At 44.8% G+C, this 23753-nt stretch overlaps 1 protein-coding gene across 2 annotated transcripts in view; it reads left to right on the top strand.

The window, feature by feature from the left end:
• NEK10 (NIMA related kinase 10) overlaps window positions 1-23753 on the top strand; it is a 1348206-nt gene that overhangs the window by 172742 nt on the left and 1151711 nt on the right. For both annotated transcript variants that reach the window (XM_085630543.1, XM_085630544.1), the window contains exon 5: window positions 11148-11246. In XM_085630543.1, coding sequence (XP_085486669.1) covers window positions 11148-11246 — 99 coding nt within the window. The remainder of the gene's footprint in view (window positions 1-11147; window positions 11247-23753) is intronic.

Raw genomic sequence — 23753 nt, 5'->3', positions numbered from 1 at the left:
AAGGAACATGGAATGGGACAAGGTGCTGAAAGGAGTATCCGATACATATCCGTCTGGAGAGGAAAAAAGGGAAAAATGTTAACATACATAACCTGTAGGCATAAAAATAGAAGTCCAGAGAGTCGAAAAAGAAAAATAGAGGAATATATAGGAGATGCCAGAAACAGATAAAAGAGAGAAGAGATACGAAAAGAGAATATAAGAACTGAGATGAGAAGTAAGGAGAATACACAAAGTCAAAGACAAGCCATTAAGAAGACAAACAAGTTAAACAATAAAAGTCCAATTTCAGCCACTGGTCGGAGCAGAAGTGGAGGCGTCCATCCCTTCATCACTGTGTAGAAGAAGAAAGTTCCTTAATTCTCCAGGTTCCTGAAATGACCAAGTCTTTTCTCGATAGGTGACTCTGAGAGTACAAGATGAAACAAGCCATATCTTGCTCCCAAGGCGCGCAGAGAGGGACGCATAGCCAGAAATTCTTTACGTCTGGAGGCGGTGACATTAGAGACATCCTGAGATAGATATACTCGTTGACCTTGCCAATACACTTGTTTTTTACTCCTCGCGGCTGAGAGAATCAATAAAAGATCTGTGTATTTCAGAAATAAAATAATGACTCCACGAGGTTTTGAGGAGGAGCCCGTTCTGGCACCTAGTCTATGGGCTCTTTGTATACTAATGGTGGTGGAAGGTGGTAGGTCCAAAAGTTTCGACAGGAAAGTGGTGAAGAAGGTTACTGGATTATCCCCCTCAAGATTTTCCGGCAAATTGTAAATACGGAGGTTATTCCTCCTATTTCGATTTTCCAAATCTTCTGTATGCTTTTGGAGTGAGAGGACCGTTTTTTCTAGAGAGTCTATACGTTGTGTGTTGGACTGAACTTCAGGAAGGTGCTGTTCAACAGTAGAGAGACGGGCATCCATATTTTCCCATTTATCTTTTAAAAGCTGCATATCTGTACTCGTCTTTTCAATAAATGGGCGCAGCGCACGCAATTCCTCCAGAATTTGGTCAATGGAAGAATGAGAAGGATTGTCTTCTGGTGTAGGAGAATTTTGCTTGGGTCGCTTGCCCGCCGGAGCGGGTGGGGAAGACTTACTGGTGTTAGTATGAGCCAATGATGATTTTGGAGTCGTCATTTTCGCAGATGGAGTGGCTCTATTCGTACCCGATGAAGATGCACCTGAAGCACTCCTCGATGGTATGAAGACAAATTTAGGTGTGCGTAAGTTGACCATAGAAAGAAATGAACGTGCGACAATATAGCCTCAATTCCCTGTGAGGCGACTAAAGGTGCATGTGAAATGTTCCAGAAATATCTCCAAAAAGAGGGAGAAGCACCCAAAAGTAACTCAGTGGAAAAAGCGACAGGGAATTAGAGTATGCTAAATCACGAGTACAAAAAAGAAGGTGAGAGTGACTAAAATGGAAGCACAGGAAGGAGCATCCTGAAGTAGCTGAGGCGCAGGAGAAACGGGCAAAAAGTCTCAGAAAAACGTTGTTGTCATATCGCCATGAGGAGGGAATTTAGGATAAAAAGTATTTCAGAGCAGTAAGCATGTTAGGGCGGGAAACATCCAGTTGTCAGGGGTGAAGCGCCATAAAACTGTGTATTTGGACGTGGCCTCGAATGTGGAGGAGGAGAGAAAAAACGCAGTAAAGGTGACTTGCACAATATATGTAAATCTCACCCCTGAAGTGAAGTCGGTGTCTAAGAGTTCATTGGTGTCCAGTGGCACGTCGCGTATTGACAGCTCCTGTCAGCAGAGGCTCCGATGTTCAAAAGAGCCTCAAAATGGCGGCTCCGTGAGGGGCAGGGAACTCATCGCGGAGAGGGGCGAAAACGGCTCCACAAGCGATGAAAAACTGCTCCGCTGATTCCACTAATGTTCCGCCAGCCAAATCCGGCAACGGTGCACAGTAATGGTCCCGTTTACATCGGGAAAAAATGCCGTGAGGTGGTCGATGCGGCGGAGCTCCGTATCTAGCCGGCCATCTTGCGCGGCATCCAAGCCACGCCAACCAAACTGACCTCCTTAATAATTGCTTTACTCAATGAATCAGGTTGCTGAGATAGTTTAAGGTAGAAAATTACATTTAACTTAAAAAGAACTTGAAATAACCACCAACTCAAAAGTTTAAAAATCTTTATCTAAATTAATACTTTTTGTGAGTCAGAATCAAATACAGTTTAAGCACATTCTTCCAAGAGGCAAATTAAAGTCAAATATAGCAAAGTCATAATAATGATCAATGAAGACGGTGCCTGAAATCATGTACAAAGACAGGTTTCACAGAATTATATTTACCTAAGGTGATAGATGAACCCAACTCCTTGAAGATGGGCCAGATAGAATCTCCCAGGACAGGATGAAGACAGAGGATTTGGCAGATTAAAATCTGGAAAGGTGATCTCTTCTAAAGTGCAACGCCAGCGTCGCACCCCTCTCTGGCACTACTCTCCTCGAATGTTCCTCTTCCGAAATCCCCTCTAGATGCTTAGATTATCGATCAGTATCTCGTTTTCTCAAGCAGAATTTCTGGCAGCAGCAGGGTCTGAGACAGCATCTCGGACAGAATCTGTAGCAGCATACATGTTGGGTCGGTGACGAGTCGGAATGACGGATCTGTCAAGTCTGACAATAGTCTCTAGATATCTTACCTCAATTATACTATTCTGTATTCGTGTACCAACCCCAAAAGTTTCAATTTTCGTGTTTTCTCCTATTCTGATTGGTCAGGGCGAGGAGCTGAGTTCATCACACCATATAAAAAGTAATATTTTTCTGTTTAGACCATTGTTCTATGTTTCCGCCCCTTAATTTACTTTCCCATAGCTTTATTCCCACCCGTATTTCACATTATGATTAATACAAGTTATACATTTTATTCAAAATTGTTGCTTGTCCGGGTCAATAGTTTTTTTCCCCAGGCGTCTTCATCCAATGTGGCCTTGGCTGTAATTCAAGTGTGCCATCATAGTTTCCGGCAAGTTTCTATGCGCCTGCGCACGGATCAGGTGGGGTAGGGATTTCAGTCATCCTCCGAGGCCCAAATATTAACTAATAATAAAGTCAGAAAAAGACACGTTAGAATGCGACAAATGATTTCACTATATGCCACTTATCTCTACTCTATCCCCATTTACTTATTTTAATCTTTCGTATTAGTGCTTAGTAGAACTTATAGGTTTTAGTTTATGTGATAGCATGTGCATTATCATGTGAGTTTCAAGCGGACACATTTAAAGCTATTGCGCAGCTGCAAAGATTTCCCACCAAGTGAAAGAAGACGTCATACTACGTAGATGCAGTAGATGCATGCGCAGACTCTTTCCTGCGTTTTTGGCGGCCATTTTTAGTCACTCGGGTTACTTGTTAGTTATACACATAGGCAAGCATTCCCTAGATACAATATAATGAATGTAATGCAATATTAGTATTTACAAGACTTGTTGGTTACGTGGTTACATATTATTTGAGAGGATTGCATACAAGCAAGTTTCTGAAATACGAAACCTTTCTCCATCAACATATAACAGCACATGCCTTTTGTACTTATAGAGAGGCTACATTTATGTCAGTTCTCCTACCAAAGCAGTAAAAGGTGTATCACTAGGAACCCCACACCCCATTTGAGTGGAAATATAGAAATGTACATGTCTTTTCTTTTAGAATAAAGATATGTGGCTTACCTGTGGGCCCCACATAGATGGCTATTACTGATGGTTTTGGTCTGTATTCGGTCTTTTCAAATCACATGGCTATAATGGCACTACTGTGTATACTGGGGGTAAGTTCACAAGTGAGAGGTATAGAGGGAAAAGTACCTCTATGAAGAGCACCTGAGTGCCATGTCTGGTGACTTAAAGGCAAAAATTAAATAATTTCCAATGTATACTTCTAATTACAGATTCCTCGCCATTAGAATATCCCCAGACTCCAGACTGAATTCAGAAACTTTTCACACTGCTGTGCTCCCTATCACCAGTAGGTGGTACTGTGTGGCTCGACATTGACTTTGTTCCATCTAGAAGTGCCACCTCATCATGCTGATGCGTGAGTTTTACTCTCCACAGCTTCAAACACAGATCCGGAGCTCCTCTCCCCTTTTACTCATTGGTTACCAAGACTTTTTCTTCCAAAATTCTCAACTAGTGTGCAGGGAGCAGTATCCCCTTCAAAAACTACATGATGTCTATGACAGACCCTCACGAAATATGCCTTTGGTGTTTTGGCTCAGGACCCAACACCAAGTTGTATGAAGAATGTGCCCTTCTCATTCTGAAGGCAATGTGGGAATGTGAATTGAAGCTGTACGTCACCGAGCACCAGAAGAAACTGTGCAACTCCTTTTGGAAATTGAGAGCGCAGACTCATTCCACTTCTGAGGTCGTTCCTGCGACAGGTGCTCATCACAGTTGAAGTCTTCTGGTGAGTCCAAATCAAAGTAAAAGAGGAAATACATTAAAGTCAAATGGAACTCCTCACCCACCACCCTCTGATTCAAGAGAAGTTGCAAGGGCGCCAGCGTGCCACTTGGCCTCATTCATGATCCACAGATGGGTTGATTGCACACTTGTTCTCAATGTACCCCGAGTTACTGGGTCATTGGTGACACAGTAACAAATCAAATCCATTAGAGAGGCCATGTTGCACATCTTTCAGTTCTGTCTGGTGCACCTTCGAGCTCCAAGGATTTGCAGGGGCCTCCAGTTGGGTTAACGCTGATGGATCCATACTCAGCGACAGGGGGTTCTTCTCGAACCCGCTTTGGGTTCTGCACCTGCTTCAGCACCAAATTCCAATTTGATGCCAAAATCTGCATCAGTCACTTCAGTGCTAGTGCAGGAGAAAGGCCCTCCATGAATACTGTTGTCTGACTCCGGGACAAACTCCCCTCAACAGAGTCACATGTGTCCCAAATCCACTTGGACACACCCTGTTCCCATAAAATTGTATTCAGTCTGAACACTGCCTCTGTCATGGAACCACCCTCAGGTGCTCCGCCAGCTATTGGTTCCAACTCTGATCAGTCTCAGACAGCCTTTAGAGAAGACAGTGGAGATGATGGGAATGACTTGCCCTCTCATTATGATGATGACAATCTCTACGTGGACTTAGAAGAGGCCAGGGAGCTGGATACTTCCCCTTACTCTGGATTGATTCCCTTCTGGGACATCAATGGAGAAAAGTCCTTTTTTTACTGTAGTGATTAGACGCGCAGTGGAGTTTTATATCTACACCTGTCTTCTGTGGAGGTCAAAATGAATGTACTCAGAGAGGTGCATCCTGGGCAAGCTTCCTCTGAGCCTTTGCTACCATGCAACGAGGACTCTTACTCACACATTGATGGACACTTGGGCAAAGATTTGTTCTTGCCCACCTGTGATCAGACAGCTGTCTTGACCATAGACCAACATCAGGCTACCCTGATTTTCAGACTAGAGACTAGTGGTTCAAGTTGTGGCTGAGTATGTCATTTGGATGGGCCTCGATTCTAGCAATTTCTTGGGTCGGGCAGTCGGCGGCAGTATGGTGCTCCAGTGCCACACTTGGATGAAGTTTACAGACTTCTCTGGGGATGTCTAGGAGTCCCTTATGGATATGCCTTTTGATGACTCTAGCCGGTTTGGCGGGAAGCATATTTTGGCCCTGGAACACTTTAGGGAGAGCCAAGGCACAGCAAGTTCATTGTGTCTTTTTGGTGCCTGTCTGGCAGTTTCCAAAGCAGTTTCAGCCCTTTTGGGAGTACTTCAGAAGGCTGGTTTATACGCATCACCAGGCACCCTCGCCCCACGCAGCAGGCACCTCAGTCCTGTCAGGACAGGGATGTTGCAGGTCATCAGAGACAGTAATAATTCCAGTCCCTCAACCCTGCAACATCATCCTCTAAGCCTCTTAAGCTTGGCCATAGTGGCACACAACCAATCTGTTGGAGACCGGATCCAACACTTTCTTTATGGAGTGACAAAGGATCACATACGACAGATGGGTCCTCCAGCTCTTTCAATGGGGTCAGGCCTTTTCATTCCTTTCTGACCCACATACCTACTTCAGAGCAACCTTCAGAGAAGCATCTGGTCAATGTGTTGCAGGAGGTGCAGGCTGTCTTATTCAAAGGGGCCTTAGAGAGGTTACTGACCTCGGAAATTGGGAGTGGATATTGCTTCTACTATTTCCTCATGCCTTAGGATGCAGGACTTCATCTGCGGAAGAACAGATTGTAGATGCTCACAGAGGTGAAGGTTCTGTCTGCCCTGGATCCAGATTAATGGATGGTAGTCCTGTCCTGCAGGACACCTATTTTCATACAGTTTACCTGTAATCCCAGAGACATTACCTGCTGTTCAGGGTAGGCCAAGAGCATTTTCACTTTACTGTGCTTCTCTTTGACCTCAGCAGTCCCCTCGGATGGCCACAAAAGTGATGCCAGTGGTCAGGGCACAACTGCGGGGGCTAGGGATACCTTTCTTTCTCAATCGCCATGACTGGCTGCGGAAGGTGGACGCCCCTCACTGTTTTAGACCACCTCCAGACAATGACAAACCTCCTGGCATCATTGGGGTTCACTATCATCGTCCTAAAGTCATGCCTGTCTCCTTTGCAGATGCTCCCTTTTAGTGGAACCGTACTGCATCAGGTGCAGTTCAGGGCCTTCCCTCTTTCACAAGTCCAGGACATTTCTGCTATACTCCCTATGTTTCAGCCTTCGTCCTCTGTCTCAGTGAGGGTGCCTCCTAGGCTTCTTGGCCTCTTGCATCCTGTTCATCAACTATGCAATGTGGCATTAGTGGGCTCTGCAGGGTAACCTGCAGTCTCAGTGGGCTCAGCTCCAAGGGAACCTGTCTTATTACATCCAGATTTTGGAGGAAACTGCAAAAGATCTGCAGTGGAGGGTGCTCGACCCCAATTGGACTAGTGACAAACCCTTCTCTTCCTCACTCAGAGCCGAGGGAGTTGTGCAGTCCTTGCTGTTCGCCTCTGAGGTTTGCTGGGATGTCAGAGCATTTCCCTGATTGTGAACCACCTCGCTTTGAACATTAGGGCAGATTATCTGAGCTGACAGTGCCTTGTAAATCATGAATGGTGGTGGCATAGGACATCTTCCAACAAAGGGGAGAACCCTTGCTATAACGTCTTGCCACCGTCGAGCATGAGCAGTATCCAAACTTCTGTGCATTGGATTTACCAAGAGTGTTTGCTCCAGGAGATGCATTCATTTTTGCCCATGTTTGCATTGCCCTAAATTATGAAGAAGATCAGAAATGATCATTCTCATGACTACGGATTAGGTCAGGGGAGTGCGTTACACAGAACTTCTGGACATAAGCATCTGTCATCCAATCAGCCTACTGCTATTGTAAGACCTTCTGTCACAGTAGCAGGGCAGCATTCTGCACCCAGGCCTGCATATTCTACACATCTATGCCTGGAGATTGAGCGGCGTCAGTTGGCGGTGTTCAATCTCCCTCCTGAGGCTGTGGATGTTATTCCACCTGCATGGCGCCCCACTACAAAGTCCATTTACAATGGGAAGTGTGACAAATTTGTGGTATGGTGTAGTATCTGCAACACAGACCCGTTACACACCAAACTGTTGGAGGCCTTATTGTTGTTTTGTACTTGCCCCAGTAAGGACTTGATGTGGGCACCATTAAGGGTTATTTGTTCGCCGTTCCAGCCTTTGTGCATTTGCTGCATCAGTCGTCCTTGTTTAATTAACCTGTTGTGATCAGGCTTCTAAAAGGTTTAACACAACCGTTTCCCCCTAAACCCTTTGTATTGCTCCAGTGGGATCTTAATTTGGTCCTGACTTTCCACATGTGTACCCCTTTGAGCAGATGCACAGTTGCTCATCGTGTCTTCTGACTCGGAAGACTGTCTTTCTTGTTGCGGTTACTTCAGCTCATCTCATGAGTGAGCTAGAAGCTTTCTTAGTGCAGCTGCCCTACACCACCTCTTTTGCAGAAAAACTGGTGTTGAGGACCAAGGCGATCTTTTTGCAAAAAGTCGTGACCCCTTTTCACGTTGGGCAAGTCATGACCATCCCAACATTCTTACCTCTGCTCACCCCTGAAAAGAGGAAGTCAGACTCTTTTGGTTGGGCCCCAAAAGAGCTCTAAATTTCTACATCAATTGCACCAAAGACCATCGGGTAGACCATCTTCTTTTTGTGGGGTTCTCTGGAGCAAAGAATGGCAAGGCGGTGCAGAAAAGGAGTTTGTCAAGTCTGATTGTCCTCTTCATCAATGTCTGCTATAAACTGGCTAAAAAGCAGCCTCCAGAAGGATTAAGGACTCATTCCACTGGAGCCATGGCTGCTACTACTGTGCTGGCACATGGCGTGCCTGTCCTTGACATTTGTCAGGCCGTAACATGTGTGTCCATACACATGTTCACGAAGCACTACTCCCTTGACAGCCAAATCCCACGGGAAGGGCATTTCACTTGTTTGGCCCTGCAGGAGCTTTTAGTCTCAGCCGGTTCCACAGACCCCTCCACTTTGAGAGATTTCACTTTTGTATTTATTCTAAAGGGAGGAATCTGTGGCTAGAAGTATTCATCAGAAAAAGAACAAATTACTTACCTTGGTTAATGATCTTTCTGGTAGATGCTCCATCTTGCTGCAGATCCCTCACTGCCCACTGCCTCCCCATTCTGTGGAATGGTCTCTCCTTTGATCTAAAAAGGTCTCAATCTAGAGATCTGAACACTGGTACTCTGATTGGTTTTTGAGCTCCTTGTCCGCAGACGCAGACAGAGAAAAGAAAAAGACAATATAAATGACATCAGCGAGCAGGGGTGGCTCTTATATGTGTCTTTATTCATCACTTCTGGATGGAACAAAGACAACACAGAGCTGCCTGGTGCCACCTACTGGAGCTCAGGAGCACTGCTGTGTGAAAAGTTTCCAGATGCAGTCTGGCACCTTGGGGCATTCTAAAGGTTAGATGTCTCCGTTGTATAGCGTGTCTGGAAAGAGCATTATCAAAGGTAAGTAACTTGTTTGCCTCAACTTCTGTAGCTCAGTTCTGAGGGAAGCAGCACAGGGTGTTTTGAATGAGAACAAGATTACTCAGGAGGCCCTTCAAGGCGTCAGTATGAGATTCTATATTGCTGAGAGTGCAAAAAACTGCATGTGACTGGTCACATTGGGTGCCATCTTATATGTGCTAAATGATTTGCCAGAAACAAATGAGAGAGTCAATAGCTCTATTAATATATAGTTTGATGTTTTAATTTTGCATGTGAAGGTTGACATATTTCAAAAAGTGGTAGAAGAGAGAGTATTGAAGAGTCTGTGCACTCTAGTAATACCTGATCACTAATAAAAGCCATGTAACGATTATCCTTAATGCACTTTTACAAAGGATACCAATGCAACCTTAAAATCTTTATTAAATATAGCAGCCAAAACAAATCACTAATCTGGTTGTACATTTCTTATCATTTGTAATACTTTATTTAACCAATATAAGAGGCCATATATGAAATATTCTAGTTCCTGTATCAAACAGCTGTTTTTGAATTTACCTTAGGCATTAATAAAAGGTTATTTTCAAAAAGGCTTTTTGAGAAATGACTCTAATACTCATTCTGATTATTTTCTGTTGCTGTTGCTCAACCTAGATTCAAGGTTAAACACTGGGTAAGGAAGAAAATGAAAACAGGTTAAAGGACAAAGGCGTCATTCTCCAGGAAATCATTCTTTATGCCAAGATATTCATACCATCATATCCTGTGCAGGTTCTCTGTTATACCATCCATGTGCATTCACTGGGACTAGATCCACTGTTGTTCCTTTTGTAAGAAAGTCCTATTTATAACTATGGTTTTTGGGTCAACTTGTTCAAGGACCTTCCAGTTGAAATCTCTAGATGTGTTATTGGCCTCCATAATGTATGTCAAAAACCTGGTGGTTAATTTGTGCTGCCTAAATACCCTATCCTGAATCCTCTCTTTTACCTTCCTTTTGGCCTTCCCAATGTATAAAGATCACAAGCACACAGCATGGGGTCGATGGCATTAGTGGTGTTTCAATTAATGTGTCTTATCTATTCCCACACAGGATTATTTCTCAGGATGACGCATTGGGTTTTTGTAGCTTCCACATCTTACATGTCTGTTTCCACGCAGTTGATGTTTGTTTTGTCTTGGTTTGGACTGTGCATGCAACAGGCGATCCTTGAGTCTCTGAGATCTTTTAAAGGCCACTTCCAGGGCTGGAATTGTGGTAGATCCCATGCTTAGAACCTTCCTTAATGTATGGATAATTATCCTTATTTTGGGAACCAGAGCACTCCTAGAGTTCCATCTGGCATTCTCAACCACATATAGGCTTTCTTTACTGCTGGGGGAATTTCTTTCATGAGAACTGTAAGGTGCTGGCAATCTAATGGCCTTTTATGCAGGTGTCTTTGAAGTTGTTGCATTGCCCAAATCTTGACAGTGCTGCTGTCCGCAACTGTGATGGGCTGCGGACTCCACAGGTTGTTTTTGCTGTGAGAACTGAGGTTTTCACAAATAGTTCACAGTTCTCACAATGAGATCTGAGAACTGCATGGAACTTTGCCCACAACTTACTTTTTTAGGCCAGAATTCAGATGCAATTTCCCACCTTTAAAAAAGACACCCCCCTAGTTTCTCATAGGTTTTGCTGTGCTGCTGAATCATGATGTCTCTAATCAGCAAAGGACAGAAGGTGAGCAGAGATTCTGATGTGTTTGATTCAAATAGTGGTAAGAATCTTTTTATCTAACAAGACAGTTCCACTCTGTGGAAGAAACGAAATGGTAGATTTACTACCGGTAAAGTAATCAGAATATACTGTTCTGTATACAGCATGTTTGATTCTAGAGGCTTCAGTAAAAAAAAGGCTTCTTACAAGGCGCTTTGTTGCTTCTTGGCACTAGGTTCATACTGTATGAAATATGCTCCACCAAAACAGTACAGCATGCAACCAAAGTTATTGTTCTTTGTGAAAGAAGCGTGATTGTCGGGGGGCTTCTCACGGTAATCCATCCTGAGGCACATCGAGTCTTCCAGCACCCCCAAAAGGAAACCAAAAGGCCTATCTTAAGAGGGTGGTGAGAACTTGTGTCTCAATGACATGTAACAATGAGCTGAATATTTATCCACTTTTAGTGTCAACTACAAGAATGAGCGGAATTTCAGCAAGCACCCTCACCATAAGCTCTTCCTGGACATATTCACAGCCTTGGTGAAGAACAGGCTTTCCTGCAGGTATGTTGGACTATTTGAAGGAATGAAAGATACTCTCTGGTGTCATTATGTTTGTGGGTTACATTCAAGTGTGTCTTTTCTGAATCTCAGTTCTTGTATCTTGGCATGTGGGTTAACTCTAACAGCATCACCGTTTTGCTCTGATTGGTCTCATTTCTAGGACAGGGCCGCTCTTATCAGAGGAGGGCACTTGGTGCCCTGCCCATTTGCATCAGGGGATTTCAACAATGGGATACATATCCAGTTCTTTTAGATTGAGACCGCAAACCTTATAGGGCGCTATTAAAGTAAACATTTTTGGCATGCACGTGCGATGATATTGAGCAACATTTACCAAAAACACATGCATGTGCATAGAACATAATGCGAGGATGCCCCGATTGCATTGGCTGCACACAGGAAGTGGGCACACCAACAGGCTTTGTCAGTGCTTTAATGGGCTCGTGCGTAATTGACCAAGGGTTGTGCTGATTATGGCAAAGCTGATAGGTCTATTTTGTGGGCGAACCTCCCATATACCGGAAGCTTGTGAAAGACATATTGTGGGCTTACCACAAACATACAGGATCTTGCAGCCCAACCATTGCCTGCCATTCGCTGGCGTTACTGTTGTATTTGCTTGCTTCTGTTGGATGACCATTCTTGTTTCAGCCTTTCCACCTTGTGTTCATCCCTCCCTGTAGCACAGCCTCTTTGCCATTGCTTTGATTGGCTAGCTTCTATGCTGCTTCTGCTTGCTCTTAGGAAACTACTTTTTCTTTTCATTTAAGCACTCCATGAGAGTGCATGTGTTTCCAGCAGTCTGTCTGGTGTGCTTTTCTCCTACCCTCCCCTCCACATTGCTGTCTCTCGCCCATATGCTACTCTCCCTCCACTTGCACACATACTCTTGTTGGTCTTCTGCCTGCGTTCTACCCTTCATGTTGCTTAATCCCCGCCCTCTGTGTTGTCTATCACTCGCCCTCTGTGTTGCTTCATCATCCCACTCTCTCCCCAACCTGATCACACTCATGTGTTTAATTTTATTTTAAGCTCTTTCACATTACATGATTTTGGCATGAGATCCACCTGGGATCGCTAAATAAAGAATACGTTTAAAAAAGCCTGTGACCTACTGTTCGCACATGCGTGCTTCATAATAACACTGCATGCACCTACAAAATGCCCCGGCTGCATCCTTGCGTCTTTTTGTTATAGGCGTGACCTATTGGCTTTGCCAGTGCATGTTTTGTTAAAGAAAGTGTTTGATAATAGTTTGGTGAGACTTTGGGGCATATTAACAAGGAACGGGGAAAATTAACGAATAAGGGCGCTTAGCGTTCATTTTTTTAACACCCGCTATCGCTGGATAATATCGCCTGGTTATCGCGTTATTAACAACGCTAGCCGTCTAGGCGATAAAAAATCCAGCGAGAGCGGCATTTTGGGAGGTTATCGCTGGTAATGCAGCGATAAAACTACAAGGATAGGGATATCCTTGTTGATAGCCCATGGTGGATTTAGCCATGTAATCCACCTCCCATTGGATTACATGGCTAAGTCTGAAAATTAGCAGACATAAAAAAGCAGCGTTAACCGTGGTTAGCGCTGCTTTTTTTGTCTCTAACAGGGTTACCGTAAAGCTTGATAATAGGAGAAATGTCGCTTAGCGACATTTCTCCTATTATTTTGCTCTGAAACGCCCACTTTGCATCTCATTAGGAAGCAAAGGGAAGCATAGTGAAAAAGGGCGCTAACATGCGATTTTGCATGTTAGCACCCTGTTGTTGATAGGGCGATATTTTTATATCCGCTTCTTTGGCTTTTAAAGCCAAAAAAGTGGAGATAAAGCCCTTGTTAATATGCCCCAAAGTTTATTACTCCCAACTGTCTTAGAAATAAAATACTGTAACAAAGCAATCTCTGGGGCTACAACGATGTCGAAGCTGGAAGTAGCGGCCTTTTTTCGAACACACTGCATTGGAGGAATGAAGCTGTGCACTCAAAGAAGAGCATTATGTAAATTAGGCAGAAGGTGAAGTTTATGTTGTAAGTTGTATAATCAAAGGGCACCAACAGCAAAATATTGCATAGTAGATACTTCTGACAATGGGTCAGTATTTGTGGGAGCAGCTGTAAGTGAGCTTGTGTAGATACATGTCTTTACTTAGTGACTAATAAAGCTGTTAGTCCAATAACATGAAAACAAATCAATTTGCAGGGGCAATTAGTGAACAGCCTTAGCCTGCCACAAATTTAAAAAAGCCAGAACGCATCACTTAAAATATTATCATCAAAGAGCACACAGTGATTGTGAATCACAAGCTACATCTCATATTGCTTTTGCAGTCTAACAAAAGAGGCACTTGAGCACCAGAAGGACCACACACGGGACTTTGGAACAATCCACACAAGTCTGTGGTTTGATGGACAGCACATCCAAGCAATGGCAGACCAGCAAAGCCAGTGCCTGAAGTAGTCTGACCCAAGTCTCTCTCTATCTCTACTACTCCTTACATTAGTATCAGTAACATGATGTCTGCCAGACTGCTGAGGCTGTCCGTGGCAAGAACTAAAAAGCCCATGTGAATCAGCCTCTGCAGAACTCTAACTGCAGAAGGTTTATGAACATTGAATATCTTTTCAGCTTTGACTAAAATGAAAAATGCATTTTTAAGAGTTGCTGATTGCGGTTTCTTTTATTTTTTTATGGCACATTTTATTTGAAATTTGAATCTGCCTGTACAAGCAACAATTAATATCAACATCAACAGTATAACAAGAGAACATGATCTGTCTCTGCCCAACCACCCGCCCCCCCACGTCCAACTTTATACATCATAGTCCACATCATTACCCACTGTCGTCCTCTGAATAGCTTCCTTGCCCCTCCCTCCTAGCTGTCAGGCACCATCGCTCCGTATCTCAGTGGTTAATTTGTCAAAAAAAGTAAGTGCCGGGGCTCCTGTCAGATGACAACTTGCACCATCCCATTTCTCCTGTTAGTGCCGCCTAAAATAGAGCCAACTACTAACCATGAAAGTGGGGAGAGGATGTGACGTAATGGCCAGAGCTGCCAACTTCGGAGCTGGAGAACCAGGTTTGAGTCTTGGCATCGGCTCAACATCCTTTGATTCTGGACAAATTACTTAATAATATCAATTCATAAATGAATGTGTCCTTAACTGGAGCATGAAAAGCGCCGGTGTTGATGATTTAGTGCCGGTGCTAAGCACCGGAAACCACAGGATCAAATTAAGCACTGCCGTATCTTCTCATCAAGTGTGGCTTGTAGTGAATCGTCAGGAGCCATCTCTATGCCCTGGAAGCGGCCCACGTTCTACTAGATTTTAAAATGATTATGCGGGCTCCCTCTTACCTCATATATAGACCGCTCTTCAATTATGCATCTGTTTAAGCCAGCCCGCCACACCTCCACCGAGGGAGCTTGCTTCCACGTCTCGCCAATGGGGGGCTATATCTCTTTACGCTATAACCAGGCATCTCTGGAGCATTGATTGTATCTGTTAGATTCCCCATCTGTGCTAATGTAGAGAATGGCCAGTTTTGGGTCAGGGTGTAGTGGCCATCCCGCACCATTCTCAGGTCGGGAAATACCGATTCCCAGTCAAGTCTACGTTTTCTACACCCCCATATGATTTGTAGAAAATCCTCCTCTGCTATTTTCTATAGTTTGAGTCGAGTGACGTTTGTCCTATGGAGATAGTTTAACTGAATTAGTGAGATTTGTGCCGCTGTCGCAACCTCTCTTGGGGCCGCGCTCACCTCACCCCAGTCCTCATCTTCAAGGGAGCCCAGGTCTCGCTCCCACACTAGGCGCAGCTTATAAAAAGACTCTGCTTCTGTTATTAATCAAAGTATGGTAGACCTGAGTTAATTTATGGTCACCCAGATCCCCCTTAAAGATAAAGAGCTTTGCTTTTAAGGAGTTGGAATCCAGGAGCTCCTCCAGCCATGTTATGTAAGGTGTCAGTGTATGCCAAAGTTGAAGGTAGAAGAAGAAGTGGCTACATGACCTTAATATTCCTTCAGAAGTTCTTGATAGGATCTCATTTCCACCCCCTGCATCACATCTCCCAGGGAGGAGCTTCCAATAATCTTCCTCTTCTAGGAGCTGTCTAATTTTGACACTTGCAGCATCCTACCTTCCCAAAGGGGTGTCTCTGTAGTCAGACGTCCGTGCCTGCCCATGGTTTTTAAGGTCTCTTTCCAGAGCCGCAATATCAGTCTAGTCACACGAGGAAGCAACTAGTCTATCTGCCCTCCATATAATAAGTGTCCCACCGATGCTCCGCGCACTGCTCATTCCTCCGAAGGAAAAGACGGGTCACCATATGTATCGCATCTCCACTCGTTCTAATTAGCAGATCGGAGGCTCTATAATAGGATACCATATCTGTGGCTCAATCCACTCTCATAATTGGAATGAAAACAGTTGACTATGGCTGTCTGAAGACATCCTCTCTTCCACAAGAAGCTCCAGGGGCTTGGCAGGTCATACTGGCAATTATGTTACTGATACAAAAAGCGGGGCAATACCACCATTTTAAAGATGGTGAATCTGTGTAGCAGTGACATAGGCAGTGCTGTCCAGTATTTAGTATTGTTTGTCAATTTATCAAGGTGGGGGTGCATGTTTTTCACCCATGCCAAAGTAGAGACTCGTGTTACAAACACTCCCTAGTTATGAAGTCCCTCCCTGTGCACCTGTAATTTGTTTGACCAGCTCAGATCTTGTGGGTGTTCATTGACTAGAAAGAGGGATGATTTAGACTTATTGACCTGTAGGCCTGAGATAACTCCAAATATTCAGAGAATCTATTGGGTGCGGGTACCTGATTCCGGGTCTCTCAGGAAGATTAAGATATTGACAAGGCCACCCTGTCGGAGCTTCCTGCATCACATTCAAGCCGCACATTTGGACATCTATGAGGATCTATTTCGTTAGTGGTTCAATGGCCATGGCCAACAGCCTGGGGCAACAGGGGGCAACCCTGCCGGGTGCCCTGTTGTTTGAAAATAGAGCTCAAGGTTGCATCCCCCACCGGATGGTCACCAAAGGGTTTGTGTATGAGATTATGTATTTGGTGAATTTTGGCCCAAAATTCAGCCTTCAAAGAAGGGAAAAAAAGATACGTCCACTCCACTGAATCAAAGGCCTTCTCAAGCACTGCCAACAAGACCGCCACCAGTCCCCCAGCAGATCCGGCAGTGCCAATGCATTGTATAGCCTTCATATGTTATGTCGGATGGCTCATTTAGGCATGAAGCTGGACTGATCCTGTCAATCCAAGGAAGGGCTCACCATTGGCAGCCTTTCCGCTAGGGCCTTTGCAATAATTTTCACTTCTGTATTCAACAAAGGGCTAGGCCGATAGGATGAACAGCATTCCGGGGGATTTCCGGGCTTTGGAACAATAATTTTCTATGGCCAAGATTGGGGCAATGAACCCCATTTTGTGGACTTGTGCATGGCCCGACAAGGGACAGCATCAGTTTATCAGCATTGAGTTAAAAGAAATTCTGTCTTGATACCGTTAGGGCCTGGTTTTCCAGGTTTCAGTTGGGCAGAGCTACCTGCAGCTCGGCTCCAATTAGGCTGTCCACCAGCGATTGTTTTTTTCTCTCGGGTCGCAGCCTACCCATCCCAATACGCAGTACCACTGGTGAGTGGCAGAAGATGCCCCGGGCCAGAATCTTCACTTCACTCACCCGATGCATCTCTAATTTGGGCACAAGGAGGTAGTCAAGGTTTGGGAATGATCCAAGAGCACATGAATAGAATGTAAAGCCCTGTTACTGTGAGTGGAGTATTTTCCATATGTCAGCAAAGCCCAGGGCATCCAGGAATCACACCATTGGTGTGGCACGGGCAGAGGACACCCCCGCCCTCCCTCCTTGGTCTAAGGTCTCATCCACCACTCCGTTCCTGCCCCTTCCTATTACAATGGGTCCCAGCAGCAAATCACCCAATAACTGTGTCAGCATTTCCAGGAAGGTGGCTGTCAGAGGGATTGTAGCATAAACCTTCCCAAAGGTTAGAGGTTTACCTCCTAGAAGGCCTGTGATTCCCACAAATCTCCCCAATATATCCACCCATTCTTGTTTGACCATGAAGGGTAAATGACGTGTAAGCAATATTGATACTCTGCTGGACCTCTTCATGAAGCCCACATGATATACCTGGGCAAAATCCATTCTAGCCAAAAATGGGCTCATATTGCCAGCAAGATGTGTTTCCTGCAAAAACAGCATGTCAGCCTAAGATCTTTGGGCTGTTTTTAGAACCGCCCCCCATTTGACCTTGTCCACTCATATTCCATGTGATCAGCCGCAGCTGATCCAGTTTCTTGTGTATCACTAGCTATCATACCTCAGTAAGCTCAGGGGGTCCATCCCATTAATGGGGGCTCCATAGTGTGGGTGTCTCTAGGCCATGTGTGGGTGGTGTACAGAGCAAATAAATCATAAACCAAAAAACATAACCCCCAATTCCCCCTTTATTATGGAAACAAGATGCATCTATTGCAGGATAGAGCATGAGAGGACGCCAACCGGGCAACCTAATTGCCCCTCCCTGGTCGCTCATATCCCAGCTGTCCCCCAACATTGGAAAGACAGAAGCAGCAAATTGTGTAAAGTAAAGAACATTAAAACAGAGAAAGAGTGGGATGGCAATGTCATGTTCTGAACCCTCCCATAAAAGGCTGCCTACTCCAGGTTGGGCAACCTCCCCGATTTCTCCTCCTCCAAACCATGTTTACTGTGCACGGTTAATGCGGTTTTTGTTCCAGCCCCTGAAGTCTCCCCGTGCTGGGGAGAACTGTATGAGACACCTCAAGGTAAGTGACAGTCAACCTGGTTACATTGTAGGTACAGCCAGAGGTGCATTCCCCTCCATTTCAAACCTCTCTGCCACCATGTCATCAATAAGCTTTTTATGTGTGGCCTTTAGGCGACTCAAGGAACCGGGCAGCCTCTCAGGTTGTCTCGAGCATGATCGATTTCTGTTACGGTGGCTGGTATACTGTGGTCTTGCCGCCTTCCTGGGTCTACCTTTGTAGAAGGTTCTCTCCCTAGTAGCGGTGGAGTGTGCAGACAGAGCAGCCTCCTGTCCTTCACTCACTCCAACACTTCCTCTGGGGTGTCAAAGAAGAACTTATGGGTATTGAATACCACTTTCAATTTGGTTGGCTGTAGTCACATATATTAAATGTTAAGGCTGCTCAGTTTCTGTTTCACTTCTACATGACAGATGGTTGATTCTGCTGCTGCACCAGCCTACCGTTGTCTGACAAACTATTGTCTTGGACGGTTCAAACATTAGGGGGCCCTGGATTCAGGCATATCTCAGGACCACATCCCTGTCCTGATACTTAAACAGCCAAGTGAGTGCGGGGTGCTCAGGGGCTCCTGGTGGTGGTTTGCTCACTAGTGCCCTGTGTGCGCATTCAACTATAAAGCATGATTACACTGAGATGTGGGGGAAGATATGTCTCAGCTACTGTTCTAGGAACTGCTCTGGGACTGAACCTTCAATCCTTCTGGGTTGCCCTCAGGACTCGGATTATTCCCGCGCGCCCGCCTCTCTGCGTCTTCCACTCTGGCTGCTAACTCTGGTTTCTCTGGAGATGTTTGTCAGGCAGGGGACCAAGTGTTGCAATGTTTTCACTTTGTCTTCCTGTGTCAACATCCGGGCTTCTGCCTCCATGATTCTGTTCCATATGTCTTGCCGCAGCATAACATCTGATCCGACTGTGCCAGTCTTGGTCTCTAGCATCTCTATGGATTTATTGATTGCTGCTAGTATCATTAGTATCATGGTTCTGTTTGTGGTTTCCTGGTGGGCCCCTGCATCGCCAGTGGAGAGGCAGGTGGTGGGGTGGGAGTGTGAATTTATCAATGGTGCTTTGTCTCCCTGAACCATGTTTGTCTCTCCTCATTTCACACCTCAGTGGAGGCCCTGGAGCATCTTGACTTGTGGCTTCCCTGACCAAGACGTGTCTACCCACCTGTCTTCCAAGGCACCTCTGTCCCCATTGCGCACCTAGGTATGGTGAATTTCTAGAGTGTCCTCCCACATGTTGTGTGTGGTGCAGCCCCCTTGGTTCTCACTCCAGGGGTCCTTCGCTGCTTCCACCACCTCTTACTGCAGGTAGGACTTCACACTCCCTTCCTCGACTTTGCAGTTGCAAGAGCTGCCCACCAGCTTGGTCCCCACTAAGCCGCCTCGGGCGGCGCTGCCAGCCATCAGAAGCGCACCTCTTTTTTTGCTCTCCAGCTCTGGCTCCTTGTTATTCATCATTCAGCACCCCAGGGAAGGAGGAGGGGAGCCCCCGGTGCTGTCATTCATCCCGACTTACTCTGCTATGACCACCACGTCCATAGGCCACACGTTCTTGCTCTTCCAGTGCCCCAGCTGCGGAGGAGGGAAGCTCCCAGCACGATTGTTCTTCTTGACTTGTCTTGAGCCCCAGCGCCTCTATTGTTCTCTGAGTGTGAGGTCGACGCCCTCCCCCCTTGCTCCCACCTGGTTCGTTTACAGGCACTGGTTCCTGCCGGTATTAACTGGGACAATGCAGGCCACCACCCACAAGGACGAGCTAGGTCGCGCTGCTCTGTGGGTGCTCGGCAGAAAATTCTCTGTCTGCACCCAGGCCCGGCTTGTTTGCTCATTCATCCTCCGCCTAATGCCACTTGTTGATTGTGCGGTTCAAGGGGTTCAAGACAGCCATTTAAGTCAGGATGTTAAACCCCTTTAGTGCAGGTGCCGGCCTATGGCCGCCACCTGCACTACCTCTCCAGTGTGTCTGTTGGCCCAAGCCACGCCCTCGCTAATGGCTACTACTTGCTGCTTGTTGAGTCTTTATTTACTTATTTTCTAAAGCACACTACCACTAGCCAATACTTTATTCTACAAATTATCTAGCAACGCATCCAGCTACAGATATCTATTCAGTTATTCAGTTAGTTCTTCATTACAGTCAAGGTGGAATTATCACACATAGTAATTACGGATAATGATAATTACCAGGTGAAGGGATTTCTTCTCATTTCAAATTCCTGTCATAAAATGAGGAATTGCCATCAGAAATGAGTTTTTTTGCTCTGATTACTGCTGTTTTCCTCCTCATTCCAGTCACATTTCTTCAATTATTTCACCAACCTTTTCTGGTGAACCATGAATGTGGACAATGCCAGGGATTTTCCAGTTGAAAACATTATCCCAATTTGAGTACCAACTTCTATTTGCATCAGGTTCTGGGTTTAGTCCAAACCCAGAATGAGCATCTGACTGTCTAAAATGACATGTCTTAAAGAGCTTGCTGTAACAATTTAACTAACATTTGCAATTCAATATGGATGAGTTCCAGAACAAGATAGTTTGCACAGCAAACCCACAGTCCCTCTTTCGGGATTTCAGGAATCCGTGGGCCACCAACAGATCTTTGCCTGCTGACCGCTCAAAGTGCCTTAAACTTTTATCTGTGATAATATGGGAGCCCATGGAGCTGATCCAGAATGGCAATGATATGGGCTTGTCTGTCAGTGCCTGTCACAATACATGCAGCATTATTCTGGGGCCACAGCGACTTTGTGGTAGGTCAGAGTATAAACTGCTACAGTTATCCGCACTGGACAGAATGACCGCTTTGCTACGTATGGTAGTATATGTAGCCCTCTCGTTCCACGTGGAGCTGGTAAGGCAGGCTTTGCCCACCACACTTATCCGTGCCCTTAAGTTAAGGGGGACATCAGACCTTTAGGTTCCGTACTGAGATTGAAGGTGGCAGGTACTCCTCCATCGCATTAGAGCCCCAATCTGGGTCTAGAGTGACTTGTTTACAAACTCCAGGCTCTCAGTTTAGCTGCTGCTCAGTGTGCAGAAGATCCTTTGCATCCCTTGATGGACAGCACACTGGCAGGGAATGCAGGGAGCTCAGCAGACTGATCACACCAGCAATCCACACAACGAGTTTTACGTGTGTATGAAAAAAAGCACTGGGCCCGATTCACAGAACTAACTTAAGACAAAATCCTAAACTTACTACCATTTTGGTATTCACAGAAGGCACTTACTCATTTCGGTATTCACAGAAGTTAGGAGTCCTAACTTTAGGACTCCTAAATGCCTTCTGTGAATACCGAAAGTCTTCAAATTAGGATTTTTCTCAGTTTAGTAGTAGTATAGTAAGGACTCCTAACTTTAGGACTCCTAAATGCCTTGTGTGAATACCGAAAGTCTTAAAATAAGGATTTTTCTCAATTTAGCAGTAGTAAAGTTAGGACTCCTAACTTTAGGACTCCTAAATGCCTTGTGTGAATACCGAAAGTCTTAAAATTAGGATTTTTCTCAGTTTAGTAGTAGTAAAGTTAGGAGTCCTAACTTTAGGACTCCTAAACTGAGAAAAATCCTAATTTTAAGACTTTCGGTATTCACAGAAGGCAATTAGGAGTCCTAAACTTAGGACTCCTAACTTCTGTGAATACCGAAATGAGTAAGTGTCTTCTGTGAATACCAAAATGAGTAAGTGCCTTCTGTGAATACGAAAATGGTAGTAAGTTTAGGATTTTGTCTTAAGTTAGTCCTGTGAATCGGGCCCTCAGTCTTTATTTCCTGATAATTATGCTGAAGGAGTAGCATGCATGTTAAAAAGAGCAGGGATGACGCCTCAGCCCTTCGGTTCTTCACATGACAGAGACATCTCTGATGACCTGTATGGTGTCAGGCCAAGCTGCCGGTGCAGTGGACCGAAAAAAAGAATCCATGCAAAGCAGCCTCCTACATCCTAACGTGAGCTACACAGGTCAGTGAAATGGGATGATCGATTACAAATTCCTGGTTATTCCCTTGCTGTTTATCATTATCCTTTGTATCCTTGTGATCATATTCCTTCTATGGTTTTCCTTCATCTACTGCTGTCCATTTTTCTCAAAACTCTCCTCCTTTATAGAGCTCTGAAGAGAGAGTTTAGTGACATATAGCAAGCTCCAAAAATAAACAAATTAATACTGCAAACAAGTGCCATTTGATAACGTTACTGACACTACCACTATAAGAAATTGGATTACTGTTTTGAGGTGGGGGACTACCCACCTCAAAGCATAATCACAACCCTTGTTGGGGTGAACCCGCAAAGTCACTAAATGAACCTGAGCTCAACCCCCTGGCAGCCGTGGCACAGAGTTGAGAGCCTCAACGTAGGGCAACGTGTTACGTGTTTATGCTGTATCAAAACAGGAATAAAGTCAAAATGCAAACCAATAAATATCCCAAACCTAGTTAGAAAAATAGAGTAACATTTAATAAATAAAATGCCAGAAACCCAGTAAGGGAAACTGGAGATTTGAATTTTTTTTATTTTTAAGTAGAAATGGCACCAATGCGCGCAAATCGTCCATGATAATCACGGTAGACTGGGACCCAGGGGTATTTTGAGACTGGCCGTGATGCAGCGAAGGTTAAATACACCAACTGGGTTTATTCTGGTGAAAGATTTTACCTTCTGACTTAGTCATGTAAGCCCTTTTCCACCACAGGAGTTCACTTCTAAAGTCCCCCTGGACCTCAGGGAGAGACACTTAGAGACTCACAGGGACTTAGGAAGAGGCCAATAGCAGCGTCCAGTGCAGGTTCTGTTACCACTGGTCAGCTGAGTACTTCTAGGAAAAGGCATTTTGTAGCTTGTTGTATGCCTGTGCGCGACACAAGGAGCTGATACGCAGACACGCTTGTGCGATTCGTCGGATTATACGATGGAACTTAACATTGTTCCATGAAGGATACCGAATATCGGAAGGAACGGTGCACATCTAAAAGAATAACTATTTAACGGAAATTTACATTGAAATATAAAACTACAAGGAAGAAATTGTGACACTTTGATACAATAATATAGGGAATTGCTTTTACAACATATTTATCATGAAGTTTATGGACTAGTCGGACACATAAGGACAACAATTTTCTAATAGCGAGCCTTGAGGAAGCCCAGGAGGGCGAAACGTGTGTCGGCTGCTGTGTTTTTTTAAGGAATAAAGATTGATTTTGGATTAACTCTACAGTTGCGATTACGAATTTGGGACTTTTTTGTTGTGACATCACTTTCAGAACTTTGAACAGAAAATGCTGGATGCGTATGGTGACAGTGCCTAATGCACGTAGGATAAAAGTAACATTTATAAGGTGTGCTCTGGTGTCTTTGGCTTGGAATGGTATCTGGACTACCTTGGTAAGTCCGGAAGTTTGATACTTAAGGTGTATGAGTATTTGGCACCAAGGGAGCACCCAAAATCAAGTGGAAGTATATTTGCATAACGTTAAATATACACCCTCTGAGACGTATTGATGTGCAGATCTTTTTGAAGCATATCCACCACAGTTTGTCCCCATTTATTTAAAACCTGACTTGACTTCAAGCCTGAATTGAATTTTGTAATAACTATAAAAAATATTTGCTTAATTATGTTTTTTAGGGAGGCCTCATTCCAGAGATACGGTATTAA

Source organism: Triturus cristatus, chromosome 10 (assembly GCF_964204655.1).
Source record: "Triturus cristatus chromosome 10, aTriCri1.1, whole genome shotgun sequence".
Classification (NCBI taxonomy): domain Eukaryota; kingdom Metazoa; phylum Chordata; class Amphibia; order Caudata; family Salamandridae; genus Triturus; species Triturus cristatus.
Note: the sequence above shows the minus strand (reverse complement) of the source record. Positions and strands in the feature narration are given on the sequence as shown.